Genomic DNA, 26,588 nt, shown 5'->3' with positions numbered 1-26,588 from the left:
CTAGCTAGTACATTCCTGTCCTGCATAAATTCTGGTTGCGAACAGGACAAAGAACATGCGGAAAAATGAATAAGAAGAGGGTGATACACATTTATCAAGAGCGGCTGATACACATAACGCAAAAGTAAACCAAAAAAGGAAAAAAATCTAGATTGAATCAGTATGCATTTAAATACAATAGCTCGTGTGGTCTGTGTTCGTCATATTTAAGACTTTGTGTTAACCTATGTACTCAAAGCACAGACTTTTAGCAAGATATTATTTCTATGGGTACTACTTTTCGCACTCAGCATTCATACATCAGTTCCATTTGCAGAAAAAAAGAAAAGAATGGATAAAATTTATTTTTATTACAGAAGTTGATAATAGATGAACAATAAAATTTGCTACATCATATCACGTAACCAGAATATGATAACGATATTTTAATACAAAATTAATTTTAATACAAAATTATAAATATATATAAAACGTAATAAACCTTTTTAAGGTTGAAACTGTTCATTACATAAAGCTTACCACAAATTCAGTTATATCACTGATTTTGACCAATAAATAACAATAATTTAATGCAAATGCAATCAGAATGTGATGATGGCTAAACAAATAATTAAGCTACGTCGCATTATGTAAGCATAATTTGATGATGATATTTCAATACAAAATTCTAAAAATATGTAAAAGTTAATAAATTATGTCAGTAATGTAGCTACAATAAAACAGGGTTTATCTTTTCAACGTTTAAACTATTCATTAAGCAACGATTTCTAGTGTAAAAATGATGAAAAATGGGCAGCTAGCAAGATGTCATCATTCTTTTTTCAGTACTTTAAAACGTTATATATTCATTTATATCACAGATTTTATACAATAAATAACAATTTAAATACTTAACATTATTATACCTCGAAGGTATTTTCTAGCTTATTTTTGTACTTTAAGTGCAATTTGCACGATACACTTTTTGTTAGCTTTGAATTTGTGTATACATCGAAATCAGTTGGATCTGACGTTGATACAATGGTCATAAATCGGACACACATTTAAGTTTCACGAATTTTACAAGCAAACCTTATTAGAGTATGATACAGTCATGTTAAAAAACTGTCAGTACTCTTTAAGTGAAACGCAAACCTAAGAGCTAATTGAGCAAGTTGTTTAATACGTTTAGAATATAATTCGACTTCTGTAATACCTACATTATTACAAAACAGACTTCTGGGAGCGCAATTCTCAACTAACAGATAACTTCGTATAAATACATCGACTTATACCACATGTAACTTATCACAGATTCACGGACTATGGAGTGCAGGTGAGTTGAGGTTCCGAGCCGTCCTTCGGCCATGAGCGTAGCGGTGGCGCACTATACTTCTAAACACTTGTCACAAATATGATGAACTATCAAATTATGCTAGCGAAGTACATCAGGAAATGATAGCCTCAGTATATAAAAAAAAGTCAAAACGTAAGAGAGAGCTGTAGTGAGCTGTAAAACTAAGTGATAATCGGGCAGCAATTACTTGTAGTAAATATTATAGAACAGACTTTCTGAAACATGATTCTCAACTAACAGGTAACGCAGTATAAAGACATAAATATATCACATGTAACGTATCACAGATTGGCAGGTGCTGTGTACTACACAGGCTACGAAGTGCAGACGAGTTGGATCTCCGGGCCGCCCTTTGGCCAGGAGCGCAGCAGTGGCGACGCGCCGCTAGGGAGGGCCAGTGGCTAGGGCCAGACGCGGCCCTCCAGCCAGCCGAGGTGTGTGGAGACGCGCGTGTAGACGCCGGGCAGGGCGCCGCCGCAGGGCCGGGGACCCACGCTGGTCACGCCCACCGCCGTGTAGGGGGCGGACCTGCCAGTCACCAGAGGGGCGCCGGAGTCGCCCTGGAAAAAGTAAACACGCCGTACTGAGGGGCGGTCTGTGGGCACGGCTTACTGGAGGAGTCTCCAGTTGTCTGTTACTGTGGGATGCATCAGGTACGATGCGTCTGGTGGTAGAAAGTGAGTACTTACAACACAGGTGTCAGTCTTCCCCTGTGGGTCTCCGGCACAGATCACTGACGAGTCCATTCCTTGTGGAAATCTGTCCTTGTAGGCATTTTGGCATTGGGATAACGCACGTGGGTAGATGGTGGTCTTCAGAAGCACAGAGCTCAGTCGCGTTCCTGGAACAAAGGGAGAGTGACGACTTTGTTTCTTTGTTTCAAATTATGACATGCTAAGCGTGTGGCTTGTACCAAGTATGTTGTGACTATCATATATTCAGCAGAGGAAGAGTCAGAAAAGGTAGAGAAGGATGAACTGAATGGATGTTGAAAAGTTTTTGCATATGAAGATATTCTGCTTTCAGTCTCAATGGATAGTTCTGCTTATAATGACAATGGATCCACATGCTACGAACACTGAATGTTTTCTGATATTCCTTCATTTTAGAAGTTTTTAATCATACTGACACAGTATTTCGGGTATGATATGAAGAGTTTCCTTTTGAATTGAGGAAGCGCAAGTGACGATTTTTAAGGTTTAAAACAATAAATGAAAGATGATAATTGAAACTTCCTGGCAGATTAAAACTGTGTCCCCGACCGAGACTCGAACTCGGGACCCTTGCCTTTCGCGGGCAAGTGCTCTACCAACTGAGCTACCGAAGCACGACTCACGCCCGGTACTCACAGCATTACTTCTGCCAGTACCGCGTCTCCTACCTTCAGTCTGGAAACATGATAATTGTTTGGATACGTTGAACTGGGAAAGATACAAGGAAAGGGATATTTTGGAGCTCACGTATTTGAGAAAATATTCATTGGCATACAGTGCTGCACAGTGACAGGACTTCAGACAAGACGGCCTCCTTCGCTTACCGGCAGCGTTCGTGGCGCCCCAGCCGGCGGCAGTGAAGCTCGGCGGGTCTCCGTCCTGCGTGTTGAGACAGGCGGGGAAGACGGCGTCGCTGAACTCCACCCTCCTGTCCAGCCTCAGCAGCGCTATGTCGCCGTAGGACCGCCGTTTCCTGTAGCTGGGGTGCAGCACGATCTCTGAGATCCCGTAGTCTGCGCCGTCTGCTGTCGCTGTGAGGTTGTTCACTCCCAGGCGCACCGTGACTGGCCTTCCCCTGGAATACACGTACGTGGCGGTTCTCACAGCTGCTTTGACCGCTCTTGACCTACAGTTACTGCATACTTCCAGCTGAAATACTAAGCTATAATGTTCGTTCCTATCAAAGGGTCAGAGCGAAGACGTAAACAACAGAAATTTGAACCTCCAGTTAATTAATCAACACATGCTTCGTAATTAGAGGACACTGAAGATGGGCGCACCATTGTCCATAATATACCAAAATAAAGATCCATGTCTTCCCTAAGCTCTGGTATCTCAATCGTCACATTTCTGACCCCGAAATCGTAACAGAGAGCAGAAGTAGGTCTCAAATAACAAACTCTGTTCCGAGACGTGTGTGGTATTTGGTGGATATGGGCATCAGGCTCTGAATCTAATACAAGTGTAACTTTCTTTAATGGGGTCCGTTTTCTGAGGACTAATCTGTGCTCCCTGTTCGAAACTTCCTCCGTCTGTCCTTCCACCTCTACATTCACTGTCTTTACAAGATGTGCTAGGTTTGTCAACTATGCCAGAGTGCATCATGGCAAAGTTCCTCGTACTTCTAAATTAGTAAAATTGACATTTTTCGTGAGACACTGAACCAGTCATGCGATCGAGTCGCGAGTCCTTGTCGCAGTTCAGTGAACTACCAAACATGAATGTACGCGATCGTGACAGGAACATTATCTTTTTACGCGTGCGGAATTAGAAGTGCATTTCGGTTTGTTTGAGGAAATGTGTGGAGAAGGCTACTCACGTGACCCTGTTGGCGCAGCAGTGGGCCGCGGTGAGGACGAACTGGTCGCTGATGAGGGTCCCTCCGCACAGCCAGCTGAGGCCCTCCGTGTTGGGGACGTTGAAGCCCAGCGCCGCCTGCAACACAACAGGTTTCCCTCCTTGTGCTGCCAGGCAAACAGAGAACTCACACACACACCTGTGTTCATGTGTCAGAAGCACTGTACAGGGTGGTTAGAAACAGTCTGGAAAGCTTGTAAGGCTATTGCAGGGGGGAGGCTGTGCTTAGAAACAACTCTTAAGAAAAAAATTCGATACGTTGCGTCGTTCACGAGCTATTTAGCACTGAAGCTAGGTTGTTGCTCTTGGATATTCAAGCACTTGCACGCGCTAAGTTGCGGTAATGCAATGACATATGTGGATCTGTTAGTTACTACGTGTCGAAACACTCATTACTAGTTCAAATGGGCCTTTTTCAGAAGCGATAAATTTAAGCTAGGTAACCAGAAGCTACGATTTTTTCATTTTGAGTACGCCAAACGAAGAACACGTTTCCCGACATCGCCTCTGTCAGGATGCTTGAATTTGCACGTGCGACTACTTGCTTTGCTAACGTCAGTGTTGAATAACTCTGAAAAGGCGCAACGTACCGAATTTTGTTGTTAACAACTATTTCTCAGCAGAACCTCCCCTGCTTCACATTTAGTAGCTTGTCGGACTGTCAGACTCTGCATTCGCATTTGGAGTATGCCGGATCAAATCCTCATCCACTCATACTGTCAGAGTTTCTGTGGTTACCCCAAGTCACACAAGGCAAATGCCAGGATGAGTCGTTTAAAAAGGACACATCTTTGTCCAGCTCGAACGTGTGTTCTGCGTCTAATGAAGTTTTGAAGTCAGCAGTAAGTCAAACCTTAACCTCAATTATGAAGTATTAAGAAATCGTACAATAATTCTGACGTTTGCGTAACGCTCACTATAGTTACCCCGTCCATAATCAAGCGTTCCTCGCTTCCCTCCTGTACTCCAGAGTCGTCGATTGTTGCCGACACCTCCCACGCCAGAGCTAGTTTACCGCAAAAGTGAACCATTGAGTGTTAAACTTACATTGCATTCAACGAGAGTTTCAGTATACAAGCTTTTGATAAAATCATGGGTCGATCAAAAGACGTTGTGTTTAAGATTTAGCAACACTAATATTAGATCCAAAGATGCTAAAATGTTTGGCACGGTGACTCAGATTAATAATCGTGTGGTTCTTCTGAACGCAGTCACTTGACGTAAGACAAATTAGTCGTTTGTTGACAACAAAGCTTCAAATTATTTTCTCTGATGAACGACGTTATATTATTATTTAAGGTAAACATATATAATATGATAATTCTTTAAATGCAGTGCATCGGGAAGGTCGGTGGATCACCTGTGTTTTGGTTCATAATGCATGATGAAATTAAGATTCCCATAAAATGGGCGTATCACTAGCGAGAAACGCTTTCTCTCAATATTTTATAGAAAGTGTACAGGCTTAATCACTAAGGGGACGCACAGCATTTTTAACTGCAACACGTAGCCTCATTCTTGCTTAAACAACTCCCAAAGAATAAACAAGTGTCTCTCACATACTTCATTACAGAAACACAGTCTCTTAAGAGGCCCAAGTAAAGAAAACATTGGACACCATTGCATAGCTGCTGCAGGAGAACTGCTGTGCTCTCCTTAACAGATACTCGCTACAGTTGTACGTTCTCTATTGTACAAATGAGGATTCATTCGTTCTGAAAATTTATCCTTGCATCACGTTATGTAAAATAAAATTGTTTACGACGTCATTCACACAATGGTAGATGGCGACGCACATTTTTGTAAGAGTTTTCAGTCTGAACTCACCATGTGTGGAAATTCATGCGGCCCAGCCAGTTTCCCACGAAGAATGTAATCTTCCAGACCATCCCGCATTGCTTTGTAAGAACTGCAGGCTGTAGATAAAAGAAAAAAATGTAATGTAATACATGCTGCATATATCGATTCCACTCATGTAAGCGGCCTCATTATCATTATGGAAAAAATTGTTGACGACTTACGATAAGGCATGCACTGTTTTCGTAATGCGCTAAAATGACTTCACAAAATAACTGAATACAAAAGTTTTTAGAAAGTACGTGTTCCATTTCTAAATGGATAAGTTAGACTTATTGGTTTATGGGAAATACATTTGATGTACGCTACGACCCTTCTTTTGTGAAATGCTTATCACTTGTGGAGTTCCGAGCGGTGGTTCAAACTGTGATGTCCTTTACCATAAATGGACGAATGCCGAGGAGCTAAGCACTTGTCTCACAGAAACTATGTGGTTTATGTGATTACAGTTGTCGAATTCTTATATATATATATATATATATATATATATATATATATATATATATATACAATATTGGTTGGGTTCAGGTGCGCTGTAGTCTGGAAGTAACTGTAGGCTGTTTGGTCACTAATATGATGCTTGCATTGTGCCAGGGAGGCGAGATATTTGCCAATGCGGGCTGCATAAAATTCGTAGAAATAATGAGCTTTTCACATTCTTGTTTGAAAATACGGTGACGTTAATTTTTGCTGTATCCTTTGGTGGTGTTCTTATACACGGATGACGTTTGTATGAGGGATAGAGATGTTACTCAATGCAGCAACGCGCTTTTCACGGCGACACGATAACATAAGTGCTGATCAAGCGTGGGAAGAAAATGTATGACCTTCTGAAGCGAAGTTAATGAAGTATTCGGAGAGAACACGAGAGATTATCATTACACGTGTCTGCGTCAGAAAATAGCTATACATTAGAGAGTGATATTAGACTGTAGGAGAGGGATAGCAATAGAGAATAGCAAATGCCACCCTTTATATTAGACGGGAGGAAAAGAACTCAACATATGTGTAGGGCCATGCCATTTGTGGGCGAGAGGCTGAAGGCATTACAGCGGTCTTTGCTCTTAGGTGGCGAGTTGTAGTAGATCGTTGTGCCTACCCTGAAGAAAGGGGTCAGTGACTCTGTGAGGTACTCCCCCCATGGATAGCATTGGTGGAGGCAGTGTACAAATCTTAACTCTTTCATGCAATACTATTCTCGTATCTTCTTAATACTTAAAGTGGGAATTTTAAGCATTTACTTTCCATAATTAAACGCTTCAACTATATAAAACTGCAAGTTTTGTAAAAGACTAAGTGTTGTGTACATAGTTCCGAGTAGTCAGCGCGTACACAACTTTCCCACTAGAGTGCGCCCCGCTAAGCACAACAGCGCAGGCGCAGCGCTCGTCCGTCTCCGCACTACGAGATGGCGCTGCCGTAGAGATGGACCAAGTTCTGCTTCCGCCGATCCGCGTATTAATATGTAACGCGGCCAATGAGATTGCTGCTAACATAGAACCTTTTCTCCTCGCGGATCACACTCGCACAGTGATACATGAACGCGCGAGGTATTATAGAGTGTACAGACCTCTGATGTATCAGTCTGCATTTGTCTGCACCAGTCTGTACCAGTCTGCATTAGTCTGTACCAGTCTGTAAGAGTTCTACATTTGTCCGTACCAGTCTATAGTCAAGTTCCAGGCTGCGCCTAATAAGATTACCATATTCCTGTACATACCTTCGAAGATAAATGTATAGACACTTCTGTCAAGTATCAGAGATGTATATGAGAATAAGATTAACGTACCAGTACCAAAGGAACTTCAGATTGTCAATAGTAAATAGCACCCTGAACCAAGTAAAGTATTTTTTATGCTTGTTATTATTTTATTAAATGAGTGGGAAAATTAATCAAACTCTGTTTAAAGTTGGTCACCGTCAATCTGCTACTCTAAGCGTGCAAGTGGCATTTCTATCGTCTGACCTAACGGCAGAAAATAAATATGCCTCGATAAGACCACGAGACTTACTGCTGACACTCACCTACTTCGTTAGAGCGACAAGTCAAATAATCTGATGGTGTGTGTACTGAAGGTCTTACAGTACGCTCACCACACTGAGAAACCAAATTTGTAAAAAGAGGCAAAAAACAGTGTTTGTTTAGTTAATGTAGAATGTTTCACCAAGAACCCACAGTTGATTCAGTTACGATGATAAACAAATTAGCTCCATTTGTAGTATATATACAATATGGTATAGTGAAAAGACGACTTTTATTAGTAAGAAGGTAGTGAGTCAGATGTAAATGATAACAAGTAAAGCAGCACGATTGGGCAGTGCTGGTCCACTGTGTGAGTCCAGAGGAGTGGTGGGGGTAGAGCAGGGCAGGGCAGAGTGTGCGGCGGACTCACCTGCCTCGCTGGGCCGCCGGTCTGCCGCAGGGAAGGCCCAGGCGTCGCCGCTGGGGATGTCGTTGGAGTCTCCGGCGGCCGTGTCCGCCCCCGCCTCCGGGCAGCAGACGACCTCCTCCAGGCCGGAGAAGCCGCAGCGCGGGGGCAGCGGCCGGCGCTGGCGGATGGCGAGCAGGGCAGCCGGGCAGTGGCGCACTCGGAGGCAGCTGCCCGAGGGGCAGGCGGAGCCCTCTGCGGACACCAGGGGAGTTACCTCCACTGTCAGGTGGGTCAGCTGAGCTGTAGCGGCCGAGTTAAGTGACGAGCACACCGGACCGGAGGACACATACTGCGCGCTGAACACCTCATTCGGCCGTCGGCGGACAGGACGCCCTGCTCCATTTCAAAACTCGGAAAATGACTCGTCAGTGCACACGAGATGCCTCTAGCGAGCTACTGTCCAGTCTTTGCGTTCTCTGGCCGACTGAAGTCGTGAACTACGAGCAAGGACATTTCCTAAAGTAACCGACTCAGACGCCCATACGACGCAGTTCTCGTCGCAATGTTCGCTTGGGAACTCGTTCATTAGAGCCAGCATTCATTGACAGCAATGCTGCCGTGTTTGAAACCGTTTGTTAATGACAAGGCGTGGCGCTCGTCTCTGCTGTCTGTCGAATACGCTGTTTTCACAGCTACTGTTCATACGCCGTGTCACCTCACTCTGTGTGGTACACCGTTCCTCGTAGGCAAGTTAGACAGCTCGCGTTCTTTGACAGTGTGATCGAGGACAAGTGTACACACGACAGCTCTCTGGAATCTACTGGCACATTTGCGCCACTACGCTGCCATGGCCTACGCCACTGGTCAAGGCTCACGCAAGCTCCTCATACCAGTCCTGCACCGCCTATAGCGTTGGGAGGCAACCAGTGTCCTCTTTTAAGGGACAGACTAATACTTTTTCCGCTGACCTTCAATAAATTTGACTTCACAAAACAAGTTCTTCTCTTTGATGTGGAAAAAGTCTCCTGGACCTCTATACCTCTGACATTAGTAGCCGCTGTACAAACACACAGTACTGACTCTGAGCAAGCACTTCCGTTCTACGTCAGCACTTCCAATCTGCTGAGACTGTGTGTTAACTCTGTGAAAGTCACCACCCTTCTGAATGGTTTGTTATTGGTATCTAGCGTTCATTGTTCCACGGAAATACTTTTTCTTCCGCCGAATTCAACAACTTATTAATGGAGGTGCTACAAGCTCACGAAGTTCGTTACTACGATCACGGCGTAGCACCTGGAATCACTACCGTTTGTACTGAACATTTCACCCAGACAAGCTACAACCAGCTAGTTGTTCAGAAGTACTCTAATAAACAGTTCTTGACCGGTATGCTGTAGTTAACTCTCACTGAATGCGACAATCTGTGTAGTATCACAGATGTTCAGCCAACCTAATAACTCGTTGTCTAGCAGTGGGAAAGTCTTCGCAATGCTACTACAGCCGTTTATTAATATTTCATACCCTGTAGCAGCAGGGGAGTGAAGACTATAGTTTTCTAATAGGAGACCTATTTGTCTTTAGGCTGTCTAATTTTCGTATCAGTTATGAGAGTAGTTGGAGCAGGTATCCAATCATACAGTCCAACACTCCAGTCCTATAAACTTAGCATGTACGGAGTGGGAAAAATATTCCCCCCACTGTCTTGTTCGCAAGGAATAGAAAAACGAAACAAAGATCAATATAGAGGAAACAAACTCGTGCATAGACTCACCTTGCAGGAAGAGAGGGCTAGACGTTGCATGTTCCAACAGCAACATCAACACGCAAAACACAGTAATACGCATAGCTGCAGCCGCCATTTTGTGTGTGCTCGACTGTCAAACTTCGCCGACTGAGTTGCAAGTGGCGCCGAGACGCGTTATATAGCGGCGGTGGAGCAGGTGAAGAGATCGAAGGTGGTGGCAGATGACGCGGCGCAGAGGGAGGGGGGAGTGGGGGGAAGAGCCCCAGGCCGCTGTCCCCGCAGCAACACGCCGCAACATGCACGCAAGATTCGCGCCGCACACACGAGGAAGGAAGCTGTTGCCGACGTCCGCCGTTCCGGGTCCGCATCCCGCTTTCCGTCTATCCTTAGATGTGCTTCTTTCACCGCAACTATGACGAAAACACAGGGTGACTATTATTCAACTGTACGAAGAAAAACGTGAATTAACTACAAACTACTGAACGCACACACTGTATTCAACATGTAAATGACACTACAGACATTCGGATTTAGGTTATGACATGTTCGACATGCCTTCCATCATTGGCCATGATGTACCTCAGACGAACAGCGAAATTCTGTGTGACGCAGCTGAAGTGTCGGAACACCGATCCTGTCGATGACCTCCTGAATGGCTGTTTTCAGCTCAGCAATGCTTTTGATGTTATTGCCCTACACCTTGTCTTTAAAATAGCCCCACAAAAAGGAGCGGTATGTGTTCAGATCTGGAGAATCTGGCGGCCAATCGAGGCCCATGCCAGTGGCCTCTCCGTACTCCAGAGCCAGAATGCGGTCCCCAGAGTGCTCCTCCGCGGCATCGTACGCACTCCTGCTCAGATGGAGTCGAGCTCCGTCTTGGATGAACCACATCTTGTCGACTTCAGGGTCACTTTGGATAGTGGGGATCAAATCATATTTCAAAACCTTCACGTACCGCTGGTTATTCGCCGTACCATCGAGTAATATCGCATCGATTATTCCGTGAGACACACCACGTTGAGGGTGAAGAGACTTCTCGATCGCGAAATGCGGATTCTCAGTCCTTCAAATGCGCCAACTCTGATTACTGACGAAGCCATCCAAATGAAAGTGGGCTTCGTCGCTTTTCACGTGACGAATTCTCGACTGTTGTAGCTTCATATTATTATTAATCTCGTAGCTGGTATCCAGCTTGGCACTCAGTAATGTTAGTTGTACCCCATGGCACACCGTAGGTCCCGCACTGCTATTCCAGTTTAGGCTGTTGCAGGTCATGTCAGCAGGTATGACCATTCTTCATGCCGTCCCGTTTCGAAGCTGCTTTGCTCTGATTGATTCACAAATGTGAGCAGTGAATAACTCAGGGAAGAGTCAAGTATATTGACATCGACATTCATTGATCATCTGCACATAAATAAATGACACAGGCGTCAGAAAGTATTTTCAGAACTCATTAGTATCAAGTGACCAGATTGTAATTTGGGGATGAGCAACAAATGAATGCACATAAACAATGAAATCTAAAGAGGCAAAAAATAAAATTTGAATAAAAATAAATTACTTTTATACAGCACTAAAATAACCACTCATAAATGTCGATAGTATCTTTACGAAACACCTTTCCCTTTAATAGCAAATTTTGGCTCTCTTAACATTTGATGGAGAAACTAATAGTAAGGGACAGACAAAGAAATAAACAATTTTTTTGTAGCAAGATGCGTTTCATAATGGAGGTCTCTCCTGTGGAACAACTTATGATAAGATTGATATTATAGTTGTATCAAGAATGGCTTTTCACGTATTGATTAGAAATATTTTAACAGTTACGTTTAAATGCGAATGTAACACTATCTCTGTTGGGCAGTTGCAAATCAGATTTGCACATTTCCGACATACGTTTCAGTTTAATTCATGATCAGTTCCTGCCACAGATTTTTCTAATGCCGCTCTAGAAACAGAGAATAAAACCCATTCCTATGGTATCGATGCTCTTGAGACGTATACACGATTTATATATTACCATATGCACACACACACTTAATTGAATTTTCTCATTATGAGAGTACCCAAGGTCGATCTGTTTTAATTGTTAAAAACCATTCAAAAACCAAGATCACACAAAATATTTTTTGTTCAAGACAACAGGTTTCAGCACTCATATTCAAGTCTTAAACATTTTATTTTTAGTAAAACATGTTCATTTTAAGCTGAACCTCATACACAAGATGTCAAGTCGATAAGGAGTACATATTGTGCATGAGGTTCAGCGTAAAACGAACATGTTTTCCTTAGATATATGTTTAAGACCTGGAAGATTATAGCCAAGACTGTTGAAACCTGTCGTCTTGAACAAAAAATATTTTGTGCGATCTTTCGTTATCAAATAGTAGCTTCTTCCGGTTACAGCACTCTGCGATTGTGATATATTCTCGTCATTATAGGCCTATAGGGCGATCACTGCTTCTGGTCTAATTTCCCATGGAATGCAATGACAGAGAGGTGTGTACGAGGTGCTTCTGAAGCTGACAGTGACGCAACAAGCGTGCAGGAGCACACTTGAGACCGGCCAGGGGTTCCCCCCACACACGCGAGTCACCGCTGGAGGCTGCCGCGTGTCTACCGTCGCCACTGACACACGGTTACGCCACTCTGCTGTAACCGTCTGCGCGCCTGCTCATTCGTCAGGCAAAATTCGTTTTCACCGCTAAAAGTGAGTCACGTGACAGCCAAAGCGGATATAATTCCGGGTCACTTGCTTCCCTTCCCGGCACGCTGTCTTACGTTGGACAAATCTTGTGCAAGAGTCCGGATGCCTGGCTCAGTGGTCAGCGACCCTGCTTGTGTCCCGGAAGACCTGCACGTGGGGTCGGCCAGAGTGGCCGTGCGGTTCTAGGCGCTACAGTCTGGAACCGAGCGACCGCTACAGTCGCAGGTTCGAATAGTGCGTCGGGCACGGGTGTGTGTGATCTCCCTAGGTTGGTTAGGTTTAAGTAGTTCTAAGTACTAGGGGACTGATGACCTCAGAAGTTGAGTCCCATAGTGCTCAGAGCCATTTGAACCATTTATTTGCAAGCGACTGTTTCGGCTCTTGGATAACTCAGTGGCTACATGGGCATGTGCTGTTTAATTATGGATAAAACCGAAGGCCAGCACGGCGCCACTGCGGCATTCGTTTCTTCTACGAGACGAGAGAATCTGTCAGTATTTCCTACTACAGTTTCAAGCGGCATCGCAGAAAGTAATCTGTTGGCATGACGAGGAGGTGAAGTGAGCGAGTGAGGCACTGACTCAACCTTGCTAGTTATACAGGTATCTCAAGAACTGAAGAGAGAAAGTAACTTGCGCATGACGTGTCAGAGTCAAGTTACATAGCGCGGTGAAACTTGGATCATGCACAGAGATAACTGATAAAGCCTAGCAGAGAAGGTAACTCAAAATAATACGTACAGAAGTGACACTTTCATTCGAAGACAACAATTAAGTGAAGTCACCGCGATTTCCGACGGTCGGATGGACAATACAAAAGGCGCGACGGTTGTCAGTAGGTTGAGTGATCACCACGAGTGGCATACGTGCTCCAGTGCTGGCCAAAAAGCGGGTCAGCGGTTGTTCTGGTAGGGCGTCCCACACCTCGACCAGCGCCGCTGACAACTGGGAGATGGTCGCTGGGTGCAAGTGGACTTCCCGCCAACGCATGCCACACGTGCTCGGTGGAAGTCGGGGGAACGGGCAGTCCAGGGCATTAGCCGTATGTTCACTCGTTTCACGACCTCCTTCGCTTGCGCTCTCAATGAGGTCACGCATTGTCATCCATAACAAGAAAGTTGGGGCCGAATTCACCACCGAAAAGGCTCACATGGGATGGGGTACAGCGTCACAACAGCACTGACCGGTCAGAGTGTACAGCGTTCAAGGATTTGACATCGCGCCGAGAGCGTAGGAAATGGACCAGCGAGGAGTGCGGTCGTGTTGTATTCTCGGACGAGAGCAGATTCAGTGTGCGCAGTGATTCCGGACATATCTTCATGTGGCGAGAGATGCGAACGCGTAAGACGCCCAGGAACATTGCTGAACATCACGGTTTTGGTAGTCCAGTTAGTACAGTGTGTGGAGGCATAATGTTGCGTGGGCGTAACGACCTCCAGCGCGTCCTCAATTACCAACGACCATCGAAGGGGTTGTGAGCCATGCTTGTGGGGGGAATGGAACGACGGACCGTAAGAACTTCTTAGCAAACTTGTGGGCAGCATGTGAGCACGTTTCAGAATAATTAGTGTCTCTGAATAACAGTCTCACTGTCTATTTCTGTCAGTTACCTTCTGCGCTGTACTGTACCAGTTCTTTCTATGTATTATCAAAGTTCCACCGAGCTGTGTTACTTGACAGTGACACATAACGCAGAAGTTGCTTTCCTCCGTAAGTTTAGCACTCCAGTGTATTTAGATGGCTGCTAACACGAACTTCAGTCAGTACATTGTACGCTACGAGTTTAAACCAAAAGCATTGTCTAACTTGTAGTAGGACATTCTCCAGTGAGTTTGGTAACACCTCACACACTTAAGACCGGACTGAACACATTTTTGTAACATAAAAGAGTACAACATTCTTTTCTTAGAATCCTGAAAGGTTTGGAGTAAATATTTTTGACTTGCAAACTACAACAACACGCCACTTCCAGTTCTACTACATCTTACTCGGTGTAATATAAGAACATATGGAAAGAAGAGACGGCACTGCAGTGCGTTGTGCGAAACGAATTGTACTGTCAAATGGCATAAAATACGTAACATTATTGGAGAAATGAGCTGTATCTGCATGACGAAACGTTCTACATGCAAGTGTGATTAGAAAACCTTCCGACTCTAAATGCCTTTTTTAGCGGTAGAAACATTTGCATTGTTACCACACACCCTGAATTCAGTTTATCATTCAGTTCTAAGCGGCCTTTCTGTAGACGTAGTTGCGAAACAGACTATGACGTACCGACGGGGCTAACAGGGGAGAATAGAGGTAGTCGTTGCCCTCGGTTGCACGTCATGGTGATCTGGCAGTGAGGGGACAGGAGGCGGAATCGACGAAGATAACTTCAAGCTCACCGAAGCACGTGACGATGACGTCAGTCACATATCTCGCACAGAAATCGACGTCACCCGAAATTTGTAGCAGAGAGAAGTTCTGCTGTCGTTCCCTATGTAGAAGGATGCCTACATCACCGACCGTGTTGGCGACATAGTGGGAGCCGAGTGCGGGCGAACCAGCAGCGGAGGTCATGTTGATACGCCATTGTGAATTTGGTGCCGGTGCTGTTTAACATTTCGCTCTCCACAGTTATTTTTGAATTCTGGTGAAGGCAGACGTTTTCTCCTCGCCGCTGGTCGCGGGAGCACACGACCGCATGACAGGCTGCGACGATGCCCGTGCTAACTTCTGAAGAAGGGCGCTAAGTGCCCGAAACCGGTAATGAAATTAAATTTCTTGTATACACGTGGTTGCTGATTACTTCGATATATTTTTTAGAGTACACTTGTACGACTTTCCTCAAGCCATGTAAGACGTACTTTCGAAGTATTTCATCTCAAACAATAATCTGAAGCATGCCCTTTCCTACCTAATTGATAAAACGAGTCGCCCAGATTTCGCTTGAGGATTAGGTAGTGCCAGAATAGAAATAAGGGATGGTCCCTAATAGCAGATAGTTGCACTATTTCTTGTACACGAAGTTTTGTCGTTAATTTAAACAATAATATGTTCTGAATTTTATTCCAGACACCATTTTTCCAGTGTTTGAGAGACAAAAGGCGCTGGGCCATTGATGGGTTGGGCGTTTTGCTGAGCTGAAACAATGAAAGTGGCTGCAAATGGTTTCAAAAAATGTGGCATCAATTGTTTTGATGGTACAAATGGCTCTTAACACTATGGGACTTGACATCTGAGGTCATCAGTCCCCTACACTTAGAACTACTTAAATCTGACTAACCTAAGGACATCACACCCATCCACGCCCGAGGCAGGATTCGAGCTTGCGACCGTAGCAGCTGCGTGGGTCCGGACTGACGTGCCTAGAACCGCTCGGCCACAGCGGCAGGCTAATCGTTTTGATCTCCTGGTTTCTTCATCTATGAGTTTGCCTCTTCAGCAATCTTCAGAAAATGCGAGTAAGGTCCCAGAAGCCACAGTGGGGCCATTGTCCACTGCAGTTACTGAAAAGGAAGAAACAGCGGTTCCTACTTTTGAAGTAAGCCCAGCTCCTGTACTTCCACCGTCAAACCCAACACGAAGAGCAGGTGAAGCAGCACTGCTGACGTCATCTGCTTTTAAAAAGGGTTTGGTGGACTCCCTGGCTACGTACCAACACTACGGGAAGGAACCACCCTCAACAAAATCTTCTGAAGGAGGTTCATTTGAGGCATCTGGGGCTACCAAACTGAAGCTAAGAAAGATCCAGAGAACCACTAATCGGCGGGATCATGGCGAGAAACACTCCTATTGGAGCTTCATGAAACCACGTTGAAAGAATCATCACCTAATAGGAAGAGGGCGGGAGGCTCGCATGTTGCAACCGGCAGTGATCAACAAATAACTCTAAAGAGACCTGGATTAACTGCATCGGTTGCTTTCGCTGGTGTTTTGAGTTTCGTGCTGGTGTCGACGATGATGCCTGGAAGGTTTTTAAATGTGACGTCGGAATCGAGAAGCAAGAAGTCAAGCATTTTTCTTGTTATAGCTGAAACGTCTGCAGAGTAACCGACAATTATGTACAACTTTACTTTTGGAACAATCGTTTGATACGAATAAAGGCTGAGTTACTAGTTCACTAAATTTTAGAGTTTATTTACAAACAGTAATTAGGAAACACGAAAATCCGGAAATGAGGAACCACACAGGGTGACAATTATTGAACATATGAAAAAAAACGTAAATTAGTTTCACACTACGGCATGTGCATACTTTAATAAACACGATCAACGTGTAAGCGCCACTACAGATACTCGGATTTAGTAGGTTATGGCTCGTTCGATATGCCTACCATCATTGGCGATGATGTGTCGCAGGCGAATAGCAAAATTCCGCTGAAGTATCGGAACATCAGTGCTGTGAATGACCTCCTGAATGGCTGTTTTCAGCTCAGCAATGGTTTTGGGGTTGTTGCTGTACACCTTGTACAACACCCGGAGAACGTTTGGGTATGGAGAATATGGCGGCCAATAGAGGCCCATGCCAGTGGCCTCTGGGTACCCCAGACTCTGAATGTGGTCCCCAAAGTGCTCCTCCAGGACATCGAAAACCCTCCTGCTTTGATGGCGTCGAGTTCCTTCTTGCATGAGCCACATCTTTTCGAAATCAGGGTCACTTTTTATAGAGGGGATGAAGTCATCTTCCAAATTACAAATGATTCAAGTCCAGTTCAGTCGTCACCGTGCCATCAAGGAATGTTGTTGTTGTTGTGGTCTTCAGTCCTGAGACTGGTTTGATGCAGCTCTCCATGCTACTCTATCCTGTGCAAGCTCCTTCATCTCCCAGTACCAACTGCAGCCTACACCCTTCTCAATCTGCTTAGTGTATTCATCTCTTGGTCTCCCTCTACGATTTTTACCCTCCACGCTGCCCTCCAATGCTAAATTTGTGATCCCTTGATGCCTCTGAACATGTCCTACCAACTGCTCCCTTCTCCTTGTCAAGTTGAGCCACAAACTCTTTTCTCCCCAATTCTACTACAAGGAATATCGCACCGATTATTCCGCCACTGGACATTGTACATCAGACACTCACCCGTTGAGTGAGGAGATACTACTCGAAAATGCGTATTCTCAGTCCTCCAAACGCTCCAATTTTGCTTACTTTTTGACATTTTCACGGGCAAATTGCCGACAGCAACAAGGCGCTTGCGCTTACAAATTCCCGTCATGTCCCCCAGTGAACGTCCTAACAGAAGCTATTCAGAAGTTATGACGGCTTTACTTTATATACATCAATAATTGTCACCCTGTATTTTCCAGAGGTATAATTTACACATTTTAATTCTTTGTTCTGCAATTACAAAATGAGAAAATATTCGAAACGTTTTTGCAAGGGTAATATTTAAATAGTTCCCAGTAACAGTAGAACACACTTTACAACATAATTTAAAGACTTCTAATTGACGGATAATTTTAAATTTAAAAATCGGTACTTCATATAGGACAGTATTCCCTACAGGCAGAGCTAATACATCGGTGAGTCATGGGCTGTTGTTCACTCACAGACAGACACCCACGAGGGTTACTAAGATACTTTGTTACTCGAGAATTCAGCCTCCATACCTGTTGTCAGAACAGGTATGCGTCTATGTACTCCCTGGGTGTGGTCTCGGGTCGGTAATTTAAACGACGCCTCTTCCTGCCTCAGGAGCGTCGGTACGGAGCGAGCGCCCACTTGGTGTACGCGTTCCGTGCCGCCACTCCCCTCCCAAACTTGCTGCTCCGGCGCCGCCCCCTCCTCGGCGTGTTGTCTGCTGGTGTGCAGAGCGGCCGCGGGGATCCACCGGCCGTTGCCGCTGCCGCCTGCCAGTGGAGAACGCCCCGGGCGGCTGCCGCAGCCTTGGCCTCGCCTCCGCCACTTCGTACGAGAGGCGCAGAAATTCTGCGAAGCTCGGCTGTAACTGACCTGCGCAAAGTTGGCTACACATCCGACTAGAATACATTTACTGCCGTCTCGTTGCTTCTCGTCACGGTGTACGACGTAAGGTTCTGTGCGAGTGATTACAGACCCTTCTAACCTGTAACTCAGATAAAAGTGAGAAACATTGCTATTGAACACTAGTCACATGCTAAAAGCAATGTGTCTACTGTCTAAACGTCAGGTGTTCTGCTCAGTATTTTTTTTAGTTATAAAATTTTAATTATCGCCTCGAGAGAATATAGTTACGTGGCAAATATTTTGCTCGTTTGTTTACAGCTACAAGTCCGCAGTTCTGGTACACACTGAACTATCCGCGCCACAGTGCCGTCACACAGTACTAGAGGAGTCAAGATCAAAACCGTGCAGCCCACTCCTTTAGCGCCGTTTGTTCTCCATTGCTCTGGCGGCGTGCTTCTGTGCTGTGGAGCGGAGATTTCAGCGTGTGTGAGCGGCGTGGGTGCTATTCTCTCATTCCGCGCAACGGATTAATCTGAGTTGTACCCTTTACCATGTGACTCCTGCAAGATGCAATTTCCACCCCCACACTACTACAGAAGTCAGTCAGACGCTCCTAACGTCCTAAAGAGAAATGCCTGAAAAACTTTCAGCAATAAATATATCCTGAAGTCGTCCGCTGTAAGGAAATGACACAAAAATAAACAAAATTTCTTACGTAACTAGTGAGATACTTGGGTTCTGGAGTAGTGCTAGTTAGTGTAAGAAAAACACGAAACTAACGAAAATTATTATTTTTTTTTTGCAAAAATTCTGAGAAATCAGAATGGCACTTTTAGTTATGAACTGAACAAGTTATTTCCGGGTTCTTTTCGGAATGTCAAGTTACCCCTTAAAGATAGGATTCGCTAATGAAATTTCTATACAAAGTTTTTTTCTACACAAAGTTTCTATACAAAGTTCAAAGTTCCCCCCCCCCCCCTCCGCCACACATTAACGGTGGACCTTGCCGTTGGTGGGGAGGCTTGCGTGTCTCAACGATACAGATGGCCGTATCGTACGTGACACCACAACGGAGGGGTATCTGTTGAGAGGCCAGACAAACGTGTGGTTCCTGAAGAGGGGCAACAGCCTTTTCAGTAGTTCCAGGGGCAACAGTCTGGATGATTGACTGATCTGGTCCTGTAACACTAACCAAAACGTCTTGCTGTTGTGGTACTGTGAACGGCTGAAACCAAGGGGAAACTACAGCCGTAATTTTTCCCGATGGCATGCAGCTTTACTGATTAAGTGGTGATGGCGTCCTCTTGGGTAAAATATTCCGGAGGTAAAATAGTCCCCCATTCGGATCTCCGGGCGGGGACTACTCAGGAGGACGTCGTTATCAGGAGAAAGAAAACTGGCATTCTACGGATCGGAGCGTGGAATATCAGATCCCTTAATCCGGCAGGTAGGTTAGAAAATTTAAAAACGGAAATGGATAGGTTAAAGTTAAATATAGTGGGAATTAGTGAAGTTCGGTGGCAGGAGGAACAAGACTTTTGGTCAGGTGAATACAGGGCTATAAACACAAAATCCAATAGGGGTAATGCTGGAGTAGGTTTAATAATGAATACAAAAATAGGAGTGCGGGTAAGCTACTACAAACAGCATAGTGAACGCATTACTGTGGCCAAGATAGACACGAAGCCCACGCCGACTACAGCAGTACAAGTTTAAATGCCAACTAGCTCTGCAGATGATGAAGAAATTGATGAAATGTATGATGAGATAATAGAAATTATTCAGGTAGCGAAGGGAGACGAAAATTTAATAGTCATGGGTAACTGGAATTCGGCAGTAGGAAAAGGAAGAGTAGGTTCAAATGGCTCTGAGCACTATGGGACTTAACAGCTATGGTCATCAGTCCCCTAGAACTTAGAACTACTTCAACCTAACTAACCTAAGGACACCCAGTCATCACGAGGCAGAAAAAATCCGTGACCCCGGCGGGAATCGAACACGGGAAGCAAGAACGCTACCGCACGACCACGAGCTGCGGACAGGAAGACAGGGAAACGTAGTAGGTGAATAGTGATTGGAGCTACGAAATGAAAGGGGAAGCCTCCTGGTAGAATTTTGCACAGAGTATAACTTAATGATAACTAACACTTGGTTCAAGAATCATGAAAGAAGGTTGTATACATGGAAGAATCCTGGAGATACTAGAAGGTTTCAGATAGATTATATAATGGTAAGACAGAGATTCAGGAACCAGATTTTAAATTGTAAGACATTTCCAGGGGCAGATGCGGACTCTGACCACAATCTATTGGTTATGAACTATAGATTAAAACGGAAGAAACTGCAAAAAGGTGGGAATTTAAGGAGATGGGACCTGGATAAACTGAAAGAATCAGAGGTTGTAAAGAGTTTCAGGGAGAGCATAAGGGAAAAATTGACAAGAATGTGGGAAAGAAATACAGTAGAAGAAGAATGGGTAGCTTTGAGGGATGAAATAGTGAAGGCAGCAGAGGATCAAGTAGGTAAAAAGACGAGGGCTAGTAAAAATCCTTGGGTAACAGAAGAGATACTGAATTTAATTGATGAAAGGAGAAATTATAAAAATGCAATAAATGAAGCAGGTAAAAAGGAATACAAACGTCTCAAAAATGAGATCGACAGGAAGTGCAAAATGGCTAAGCAGGCATGGCTAGAGGACAAATGTAAGAATGTAGAGATTTATCTCACGAGGTGTAAGATAGATACTGCCTACAGGAAAATTAAAGAGACCTTTGGAGAAAAGAGAACCACTTCCATCAATATCAACAGCTCAGATGGAAACCCAGTTCTAATCAAAGAAGGGAAAGCAGAAAGGTGGAAGGAGTATGTGGAGGGTCTATACCGGGGCGATGTTCTTGAGGACAATATTATGGAAATGGAAGAGGATGTATATGAAGATGAAATGGGAGATATGATACTGCGTGAAGAGTTTGACAGAGCACTGAAAGACCTAAGTCGAAACAAGGCCCGGGAGTAGACAACATTCCATTACAACTACTGACAGCCTTGGGAGAGCCAGTCCTGACAAAACTCTACCATCTGGTGAACAAGATGTATGAGACAGGCGAAATTTCCTCAGGCTTCAAGAAGAGTATACTAATTCCAATCCCAAAGAAAGAAGGTGTTGACAGATGTGAGAATTACCGAACTATCAGTTTAATAAGCCACAGCTGCAAAATACTAACGCGAATTCTTTACAGACGAATGGAAAAACTGGTAGAAGCCGACCTCGGGAAAGATCAGCTTGGATTCCGTAGAAATGTTGGAACACGTGAGGCAATACTGATCCTACGACTAAGGAAAGGCAAACCTACGTTTCTAGCATTTGTAGACTTAGAGAAAGCTTTTGACAATGTTGACTGGAATACTCTCTTTCAACTTCTGAAGGTGGCAGGGGTAAAATACAGGGAGCGAAAGGCTATTTACAATTTGTTCAGAAAGCAGATGGCAGTTATAAGAGTCGAGGGACATGGAATGGAAGCAGTGGTAGGGAAGGGAGTGAGACAGGGTTGTAGCCTCTCGCCGATGCTATTCAGTCTGTATATTGAGCAAGCAGTAAAGGAAACAAAAGAAAAGTTCGTAGTAGGTATTAAAATCCATGGAGAAGTAATAAAAACTTTGAGGTTCGCCGATGACATTGTAATTCTATCAGAGACAGCAAAGGACTTGGAAGAACAGTTGAACGGAATGGACAGTGTCTTGAAAGGAGGGTATAAGATGAACATCAACAAAAGCAAAACGAGGATAATGGAATGCAGTCGAATTAAGTCGGGTGATGCTGAGGGAATTAGATTAGGAAATGAGACACTTAAAGTAGTAAAGGAGTTGTGCTATTTGGAGAGCAAAACAACTGATGATGGTCGAAGTAGAGAGGATATAAAATGTAGACTGACAATGGCAAGGAAAGCGTTTCTGAAGAAGAGAAATTTGTTAACATCGCGTATTGATTTAAGTGTCAGGAAGTCGTTTCTGAAAGTATTTGTATGGAGTGTAGCCATGTATGGAAGTGAAACATGGACGATAAATAGTTTAGACAAGAAGAGAATAGAAGCTTTCGAAATGTGGTGCTACAGAAGAATGCTGAAGATTAGATGGGTAGATCACATAACTAATGAGGAGGTATTGAATAGAATTGGGGAGGAGTTTGTCGCACTGCTTGACTAGAAGAAGGGATCGATTGGTAGGACATGTTCTGAGGCATCAAGGGATCACCAATTTAGTACTGGAGGGCAGCGTGGAAGGTAAAAATCGTAGAGGGAGACCAAGAGATGAATACACTAAGCAGATTCAGAAGGATGTAAGTTGCAGTAGGTACTGGGAGATGAAGAAGCTTGCACAGGGTTGAGTAGCATGGAGAGCTGCATGAAACCAGCCTCAGGACTGAAGACCACAACAACAACAACAAACAAAGTTTAAGATTGTTATTGACTTTGCAGAATGGCTGAGAGCCGCGCCTACTCAACTTGAATAATTATCCATTAGACTGCTGCTAGGCACGGTCGAGGATGTCGCATGTGAAATGCAGTGAAGTGTACTGTTGTGGAGGAAATATGGGGCTTGCAATAACTGTAGCGCACAATACCATAAGCTGCGATGACTGCTGTCTGCGCCGCTCGCTGCTGGCAAAAAAGATAACTCTTGTTCTATCTGGATTGACCTTCACCAATCAAACTCTCGCTACGCCTTGATGAAGTAAAGAACTTCTATTCGCCCCCTAGTCCAAGTACTGGCGTGGTACGCCAGTCAGATAACCAGTCCACCGCGATGCCACTCTAAAATTCACTCGCAGGCGTTCAACTATAACTCTGTCAATTCACAATGCACAATAAGTGTGTCGGCCAACACGCTTAATCGCAAGCACTCTATATAGAGTCGCACTCCGCTTCGCTCTCTACCGAGGTGCTGTCCCTCTGAAGTACTGAGGAGAGACCTGTTCCTCGCTCTTTGAGTACACGTACAAGTGCACACACTCTCGTTACGTGTTCTCGCTCCAAGAGCGACAACAACTGGCCCCTCTCCACGCTGTCTGCCGTACGGGCAGTCGCCGGCCGACGTAGATAGGTTGACTCGTCCTCTGAAGGGACCGGCCTCCTGGCGTACAGTTTGCCTCTCCCGAACTAAAAGCTTTTGTGACCGTCGTGTCTTGAATGTGTGTGTGTACGCCAGCCTCGGGTATTTCAATCTCGGTGCGCACTTGCGATTTACTAGTTATTTGCATATCAGAATGAGATTTTTACTCTGCAGCGGAGTGTGCGCTGATATGAAACTTCCTGGCAGATTAAAACTGTGTTCCCGACCGAGACTCGAACTCGGGACCTTTGCCTTTCGCGGGCAAGTGCTCTACCAACTGAGCTACCGAAGCACGACTCACGGCCGGTACTCACAGCTTTACTTCTGCCAGTACCTCGCCTCCTACCTTCCAAACTCTACAGAAGCATATCGTTTACATGAATTCATACAACATTGACTTTCTCTTATAGACTTTGAGTTCGAATGAAGCGTCTTGATGTGCGGAATATGATTGTGAGGGCGGAATATGTAAGCAATGAAGGTCAGGAGACCACGAGGTCTTACACGTGTAACAGTACCTGCAAACAAATGAGCAAAATATTTATTACGTAACTTGATTTTTTCAAGATGATGATTAAAACGTTGTGACTCACCTGTGCAAATTGCGTCTCCAAACTTAGTTTCCCCGTTTAAAGACGGCTTTGTGTGTCAAAATGGTTCAAATGGCTCTGAGCACTATGGGACTCAACTGCTGAGGTCATTAGTCCCCAAGAACTTAGAACTAGTTAAACCTAACTAACCTAAGGACATCACGAACATCCAAGCCCGAGACAGGATTCGAACCTGCGACCGTAGCGGTCCTGTGGTTCCAGACTGCAGCGCCTTTAACCGCACGGCCACTTTGGCCGGCCGTTTGTGTGTCGTCCGACTGTTTAACTACGTGCGTCACCAGTTAATCAGCTGTGGACTCGGGATGATAATTGGAAGAAGACACAGGCGCTACAATATATCACAGTACACAAGAATTCCGTTCGTTGTCGGTGTTGAAAAAAAGGCTCTGAGCACTATGGGACTTAACATCTGAGGTCAACAGTCCCCTAGAACTTAGAACTACTCAAACCTAACTAACCTAAGGACATCACACACATCCATGCCCGAGGCAGGATTCGAACCTGCGACCGTAGCAGCAGCGCGGTTCCGGACTGAAGCGCCTAGAACCGCTCGGCCACTTCGGCCGGCGTTGTCGCTGTAATCCGAAGCAGACATGCAGGATGCCTCGCAGATAAATGCGCGAACCGTAAAGTGAAATCAGTGAGTTTGAAAGAGGAGGCATTATTGGCATGAGAGAATGTGAGGCATTCATCGGGGAAATTGCTTGTCGTGCGAAACTGTTTCGGCAGTGCAACAGGTATGTGTAGAGTCGTACACGGAAGGCCGTAGAACACGACGAGATGGGTCAGATCGCGCCACCCAGACCCCCACCCCCTACGAGGAGTCGACACCTTATCCCAATGCACTGCAGGACAGGTCTGCGCCCTCCTCGGCTCTGACGCAACAGTGGAACGGTGTAACACACCGTACGCTAGCAGGGGTGACAGACCATCGCCGTTTGTTACGGCGTGGGTTACGTGCGCGTCGTCCACTTCTCTGCCTACTTTGACGAATGTAGACGTCAAATATGTATGGAAAGACATCATTGGGGACAGGAATGGCATCAGATACTGCTTTCGCATGAACCCATGATCTATTTGTTTCAAAATGATGGCCACATTTTGGTTCGCCACAGACAGGGGAGGAGGCATAACAGTGACCTATAATCGTACGAGATATACAGCGCCAACTCAAGGACTCACGGTGGGGGTGCTAGAGAGAACAACCTCAAATCACAGTTGTTGCTTCTCCTGGGCACTGTGGCCAGAGTGGCCCACGCCAATGACGTCCTGCGACTCATGGACATAACCTTCCTGCACGTCATCCCAGACGCCATTTTTCAGCAAGTCAGTACACGACCACATGTTGCTGCTCTCTTTGTGCCACAGTATGTCAGCCTTTTACCCTGGTGCGCCAGATCACAAGACTTGTCGCCAGTCGAAAATGTGTGGGATATGGTGAAACCATGGGTGTAGCACTTTGAACCAATGCCAACCACCACAGGTGAGTTTTGCAACCAGGTGAATGCAGCATCCATGGATATACCGCAGGACACCATTCGCGCCTTATACGCGTCGATGACATCACGCGTGGAGCACGTTATAAGAGCGCATGGCAACAGAAGACGTTCTGAACCGAGATGACTGGAATGCCAATCATTTCTGCAGAACATGCTGATGTACGTGTCCTTTGAATATGAACGTCCTGTCTCTAGTCGTTCAAGGTGTTCTGTTTTTTCTGAACATGAGTGTGTCTCTGAGGTTAACAGTGTTCGGATGGCATCTTCATCACGAGCCAAACCACGGCTAAAGTTTGCAATAAAAATAATCAGCAATGGCCGCTTACACTTCCGACATAAGAAGTCATCCTCGCTATGCCAAACGGGCGTATCAAACAGACCGGAGGAGCGGACAGAGGTTCAGGGCACTCTTTTGCACTTGGGTTGGGGAACTGTCCCTAAAAGTTGGAAGAATCTGCTATGATCAACGGCATAAGGATGCAGAAGGCCATGTATACCACTGCATTAAAGACACGTAACACGGATTCTGTACAGACGAATGGAAGGACTGGTAGTAGCCGACCTCGGGGTCGGCTTCGTTATTAAAAGCAGGGGCGGCGACTTTAAGGGCACAATGTGACTTCCACTGTTAATTGCAGAGGAGAGAGCGGGTAGATGGAAGGTGTACAACGAAGGTCTATATGAGGGGAGGAATTGTCTGACATGATTAAAAAACGAAGATTGAATCGTTGTGGAAGAGTCAGGGGATCCATAAATAGCCCTGGATGACTTGAGATCAAACAAAGCAAAAGGGGTGGGTAACATTCCATTGGAATTCATAAAATCGTTAGGTGGAGGGACAAACAAACGAATTTTGAAGTTGGTGTGCAGAATC

The 26,588-nt window shown here is 45.0% G+C and overlaps 1 protein-coding gene and 1 non-coding gene across 2 annotated transcripts; both read right to left on the bottom strand.

The window, feature by feature from the left end:
* Positions 1–797: 797 nt before the first annotated feature.
* Positions 798–10,012, bottom strand: LOC126481523 (serine protease persephone-like). The gene is made up of 7 exons (XM_050105329.1): positions 9,907–10,012; positions 8,157–8,387; positions 5,734–5,822; positions 3,869–3,984; positions 2,874–3,124; positions 2,026–2,177; positions 798–1,896 (listed from the first exon to the last, which is right to left on the bottom strand). Exons 1-7 carry the CDS (start codon positions 9,992–9,994, stop codon positions 1,738–1,740), a joined length of 1,086 nt encoding a protein of 361 aa, XP_049961286.1. The 5' UTR covers positions 9,995–10,012; the 3' UTR covers positions 798–1,737.
* A 13,809-nt stretch (positions 10,013–23,821) lies between these two features.
* Trnas-cga (transfer RNA serine (anticodon CGA)) lies at positions 23,822–23,896 on the bottom strand. Its single transcript has one exon. It is a non-coding gene; the product is annotated as a tRNA-Ser (tRNA).
* Positions 23,897–26,588: the final 2,692 nt, after the last annotated feature.

Source organism: Schistocerca serialis, chromosome 5, assembly GCF_023864345.2.
Source record: "Schistocerca serialis cubense isolate TAMUIC-IGC-003099 chromosome 5, iqSchSeri2.2, whole genome shotgun sequence".
NCBI lineage: Eukaryota > Metazoa > Arthropoda > Insecta > Orthoptera > Acrididae > Schistocerca > Schistocerca serialis.
This window is presented reverse-complemented; position numbering and strand designations above follow the sequence as displayed.